Source organism: Panicum virgatum, chromosome 8K (assembly GCF_016808335.1).
Source record: "Panicum virgatum strain AP13 chromosome 8K, P.virgatum_v5, whole genome shotgun sequence".
Classification (NCBI taxonomy): Eukaryota; Viridiplantae; Streptophyta; class Magnoliopsida; order Poales; family Poaceae; genus Panicum; species Panicum virgatum.
The window spans coordinates 28,276,418-28,282,288 of record NC_053143.1 but is presented as its reverse complement, the minus strand read 5'-3'; the positions used below and the strand labels follow the sequence as shown (position 1 = coordinate 28,282,288).

The 5,871-nt window shown below is 53.7% G+C and overlaps 1 protein-coding gene across 1 annotated transcript; it reads right to left on the bottom strand.

Annotated features, from left to right (window-relative positions):
* Positions 1-1,568: 1,568 nt before the first annotated feature.
* Positions 1,569-3,290, bottom strand: LOC120645600. Its single transcript, XM_039922382.1, has 2 exons — positions 2,376-3,290; positions 1,569-2,330 (listed from the first exon to the last, which is right to left on the bottom strand). Exons 1-2 carry the CDS (start codon positions 3,288-3,290, stop codon positions 1,569-1,571), a joined length of 1,677 nt encoding a protein of 558 aa, XP_039778316.1.
* Between the last annotated feature and the right edge of the window lie 2,581 nt (positions 3,291-5,871).

Here is a 5,871-nt window from a genome sequence, read left to right as displayed (position 1 = left end):
GGAGGAGGCGGAGGACGCCAGGCGGTCCACGGCCGAGAGGGCTGCGCCAGTGGAGGTGGCACGAATGCCGCCTGTGTCGCCGCCGAATCCGCCATAGGTGAACCCGGGCCGGGAGTTATTCCCGGCTCGCCAAGGCCCCATCCAGCCCGGGGCCGTCTCCGAAGAGCTGCAGGAGGCCGAGGAGGACGAGTCAGCCCAGCTAGCAGAAGAGCTCTGTGCCGCTGCACGCCGCGCAGCAGAGTCGGCCGAGGTGAGATAACACCTCTTGGCCATGTAGTTGTTCATGTTGTGCTGGCTTCGTTGCTGATTGCCTTGTTCTTCCTAGTCTCTGGCCGGCCTGAGCCAGCGAGCTGCCAAGAGGCTACGGGGCATGCCGACTGCAGATGGCAAGCTTGGGCAGCTCGAGGCTCGGCTGGCCGAGGTGGAGGCGCAGAACCGCCTGCTGGAGAAACAGCGGGTGGAGACAGAGAAGACCCTCACAGACGAGAAGCGGGGTAAGGAGCATGCCACGCTTTACGCCGACTCCTTGATACCCTCTCAGGGCTGGAGAAGGAGGTCCGCACCCTGAAGCGCGACCTGACGGCCTGTGAAAAGGCCAACACCGAGCTGCAAAAAGCTCGGGAGGCCGCGGAGGCCAGGGAGGACACCATGGAGGGCAAGCTCTGCATGGAGCACCAAGCGCGTGAAGGTATGGTTCGGGAACCACCCTGTTTTCGGTTCTAATGAGCTTGCATGGAGTTGAAGTTGGACCTTGCTGGCAGGTGCGGAGACTCAACTGGCTAAGGCACTTGCGGCCCTGGGGCAGCTCACCGGCAAGGTGGGCGCCGTCCTCACCACCTTTGAGCCGGAAGGCACGGCTGCGGTGGAGAACCTGGAGGAGCGGCTGGAGGCGGCGTGCGGACGGGTTGAGGTCTTCGCCAGGAAGGTTGCTGAGGATGCATCCCAGTACACCCTGGGACTTGTGAAGTCCCACTACCTAGTGGTCGACTTGGAGCCGGTGGGTGACAGGATGGCGCCAGAGACTTCGGACCTTGCCTGGACCGACTACCTCACCGACGCCCGGCCGATCGCGAAGCGCGTGGCGGTTGACCTCGACCTGTAACTGTAGAAGCTAGGAAAATGGTCAGCGGATGGCCAAGAAGCAATGTTTATTTTGTATGTAAATAAATTTGCATGTGTTCGTGTTTGATTCCGCAATCTGGGAAGTTGCCGAGCTGACCTAGTAGTTAGGAAAGACGACCCTGTGGTGTGCCTTTACTTGCCGAGTTGAGAGCTGGTCATCCAGTGGGCGATCAGTAAGAGGGGACGCGGGGTGGTTCCAGTACTAGCAGGGTTGTGCTCGCAACAGCTGGTTGCATTGGGGGTGTCTGCGCAGAGCAAACTTGGGTAGATCGGGCTGGCCGAGCCAAGCCCCCGAGTGTAGAGGACGAGTCGGACTGACTGATGCGTAGCCCCCGATTGTGCTGAACAAGTTGGGGAAAAAGGGGAGAGATGAGTACAAGTAACTGAAACTTTGAACTTTTGTTAATAACTGATGAGTTGAGTACATAGCTTTATTTATCATTCTTCTACGGATAGAAGCGACGAAGGTGCTCGATGTTCCATGGGTTGCCCATGTTCGTTCCATCTTCTCGGTGCAGCCTGTAGGTTCCTGGGACAATTACGCTGCTCATGATGAAGGGGCCTTCCCATGGGGAAGTTAGCTTGCCTCTGGGGGACTGGACCCGCCGAAGTACCAGGTAGCCGATGTTGAAGTCGCGCTGCTGGACGTTTTTGTCATGATAACGATGTAGCTGCTGCTCGTATCGGGCGTGCTGGAGGGCTGCCGTTAGACGGTGCTCCTTGGCCGAGTCGAGGTCTGTTCGCCGAGTTGTTTCGGCTTCACCTTCATCGTAGTTCTGGGTGTGCGGAGCACAAAAGGCGATATCCATCGGGAGCATAGCCTCAGAACCGTATACCATGAAGAAGGGGGAGTAGCCGGAGGCCCGACTTCTCTGCGTGTGCCGCCCCCATACTACTCTGGGTAGTTCTTGGATCCACAGGGAGCCGTATTTTTCGATCGGGTCAAAAATCTTGGCTTTGAGCCCTTGAAGGATCAAGCCGTTGGTGCGCTCCACTTGGCTGTTGCACCTGGGGTGAGCCACGGAGACATAGTACACGTCGATGCAGCTCTCCTGGTAGAAGTCCCAGAATTCTGATTCGGTGAAGGAGGAGCCTAAGTCTGTGATGATCCGAGGCACTCCGAACCGGTGCATTATTTCTTCGATGAACTTGACTGCCTTGGCTGCTGATGTGGATGAGACCGGCTTCACCTCAATCCACTTGGTGAACTTGTCGATGGCGACGAATATGTGAGTGTAACCACCTTATGCTACCTTGAGCGGTCCCACCGAGTCGAGTCCCCAATAGGAGAATGGCCAGGATTGAGGGATTGTCCGCAGGGCCTGAGCCGGGACATGTTGCTGCTTTGAGAAGAACTGGCACCCTGGGCATCGTCTGACGATGACCTGGGCGTCAGCAAGTAGAAGCCCGATCTGAAGGATTTGCCAACCAGAGTTGACGCTCCTGCGTGGTTTCCGCAGATTCCCGAGTGGATCTCGCCGAGGAGTCAGACTCCATCTTGCTGAGAGATACACTTTGGAAAGGGTTCCTGAGGACGCCGAGTGCCTGAAAAACTTAGTTCCAATGATGATGTAGTTTGCGGCTCTGCGGGCGAGTTGCTCGTGCTCCTTGTCTTTTGGGTAGGACTTGTTGTTGATGATGAAGTCGAGTATTGGAGCTCGCCAATCTGGATCTGTGACTAGTACTTCCTGGCCTAGGGCTGGCACTAGGTCAGGCTTGGTTGGAGGCTCCTCCTCGATCTTCACGGTGGGGGAGTTGAGAGCCTGCATGAAGACTCCGGCCGAGACAAGTGCCCACTTTGAACCCAGCTTGGAGAGTACGTCGACTGCCACGTTGTAGTCCCGGAGAACGTGATGGAATTCCAAGCCATAGAAGTGGGCCTCGAGCTTGCGTATCTCCTTGCAGTAGGTGTCCATCTTCTCATGGGTACAGTCCCAGTCCTTGTTTACTTGCTGGATGACGACTTTGGAGTCGCCGTAGGTGAGGAGCCTCTTGATGCCGAGGGATGCCACAATCCGGAGGCCATGGATGAGGGCCTCATACTCGGCCGCATTGTTGGTGGCCTTGAAGAGTAGCTGCAGGACGTACTTTAGCTGCTCACCTCTCGGGGAGATGAGGAGGATGCCTGCACCGGTGCCGTCGAGGTTGAGGGCACCATCGAAGTACATGATCCAGTGCTCGGGTCTTTTGTCGGGTGGAGGATCCTGGTTCTCTGTCCACCCAGCGATGAAGTCGGCCAGGGCTTGTCACTTAATGGTGGAGCGAGGGAGGAACTCGATGGACAGGGCCCCTAGTTCCACCGACCACTTGATGACCCGTCTGTTGGCGTCTCTGTTGTGGAGTATGTCGCCGAGTGGGAAGGAGGAGACCACCTGGACCTTGTGCGCCTGGAAGTAGTGGCTCACCTTCCTTGACGTGATGAGGATCGCGTAAAGGAGTTTCTGCACCTAGGGGTTGTTGGCGGTCATTTTCAGTGATTTCTACCGCCAACATTCCTTCGGATTTCAGGCTCTCAGGACCATAATACACCAATTTTCACTAACATTAATGAGTTCCACGAGTTTTGGTGCACTTGTGATTTTAGGAACACAACATACAAAATTGAGCCAAAATAGGAGAAATCCCAGGCCGGCCGGCCTAGGCCAGGCCGGCCGGCCCACCTCTGAGAAATTCCACCGTGCAACTCCTCGGAGATGGTCCTGAACAATATATAAATCAAGGATCAAGTGCTTGACCCGATTACAATCAATCAAGATCAAAAGGCATGATCTAAGTCTATTCGGGTCCACAATCAGTGACAAACCACTCAACCAAGGCCCCAACCGACTTGAGGAGCATCACAAGACCCTGGATCAACGTGACACGACAACGGAGGGCCGAGATGTACCGGAGCCAGGCCGACCGGCCTAGGTGAGGCCGGCCGGCCTAAGAGTCACATGGAAAACACCGAGCAGCTCACAGCCGACTCCAGGAGAGAATCCAATCCATCCAGAGGAAGTTCGGTGCCAGATGGCACGATCCCCAGGCCGGCCGGCCTAGGGGAGGCCGGCCTAGGGAGGCCGGCCGGCCCCACATTGCAGCCTCTGGAGCTCCCCCTTGGCGTTGAAGTTAAGCTTAACCGACTTACCAGCTTACAACCGACGCCACTCTCTGAACCAACCTCGAAGTACTATAAATAGGACTCACTCTCTCACTTGTCACACATACCATCCACTTGAGAGAAGTGTTCACTTTTGAATCCTCTTTGTATTAGAATAGGGAGAGAGTGAGGTGAGAAACTTTGGTGCAAACCAAGCTTAAAGGAGCGGGCTCTAGTTCTCTCGGGTCTTACTCCATCTTTTGTATCTACCTCGGAGGAATATATCTTTGAGTAAGTTCCTCATCTCAACTTTAGTTTCTCGCTAGCTTTACTTTCTGCATTAGTTACTTGTTTAATTACTTTCTTTGATCTGCGGGATCTTGAGTCTGCGTAAGTAGCAAGTTCTACTTATCTGAGGTTGCTTTCTATCTAAGTACACGGTAGGAGCAAGTAGCTCGATAGTTGTGGGCGTGGTGCCCAGACTTGGTTAGCTATCTCAGGTTGTGTTCCACCCCATGGTACCGTTGTGGTAGGCAGTAGGTGGTAACAGCCCTGTCCATCCCTCGTAGTCCACCACGTTCTGGAGTTTTCATAGCAGTAGTGCCGACTGCTGTTGGACTCCCTTCTCACCCCAGTCCAAATCCTTCCCTGAGGCCGCCGAAGCAGATCGAGTCAGTAGTTAGCTTGTCACTAGGTATAATAGTAAGTTATCTGGAGTTAGGCCCTCTTCCCACTTACCTTTTCTCTTCTGGTGTGTCTAGTTGAGTAGTTCTAGATTTGGTCGAAGCTTTACCGTTCCTTGGATTCGATATTCCAGGAATACTCTCTGGTGAAGGCTACATCGGTCTCTGTACGCTTGTGGAGTAATTTGTTTAGGATAAGAGTGCCAACAAGCTTTCTGGTGCCATTGCCGGGGAACGGTAACAACACTAGATTTAGAGTTAGTCAGCGTACGACTTTCTATCTTACCCCATGGAGTTTTCTCCTAGTTATCCGGTAGTTCTATCTAGCGAGTATTTGGAACCACCACCATCCTGCCATCCCATACTATCTGATGGTTACGAGATCCGTCCCAGTCTCGTAGCCATGGTTTGTGCTCAGTCCTTCTCTGGTAGAGAGGACGAATGCCCCTATGCTCACTTGCAGGTCTTCGAAGAGAATTATTCTCTTCTAATTATACCCGATATGACTCAACACACCCTACGGTGGAAGCTATTCCCGTTCTCTCTGACGGGAGGAGCAAGACTTTGGTACAAGCGGACTGCAAGAGGAGTTGGAGGAGATTGGATACAACTAAAGGACGAGTTCTGCTTGTTCTTCTATCCTATCTCCAAGGTGATTGCTCATTGAAATCAACTGATGACATTCGAGCAAGGAGATGAGTCACTTGGAGTAGCGTGGGCAAGATTCATGCATCTGATAGAATCTGGGCCACCACATCAAATCCCGAAGGAAATACTGATGCAACATTTCATCTACGGTCTCAAGTCAGAGAGTGCACATTTCCTGAATGTGTCCTCCGAGGGGTCGGTCTTGTACAAAATAATGGCCGAAGTAAGGACTCTCTTGAAAAAGGTCCTAAACAACACCAAGTATATCAGCATATATGATGATCCACCTAAAACAGTAGACCGGCCCTACAAGACGCAACAACTTTAGGTCCTATCAGC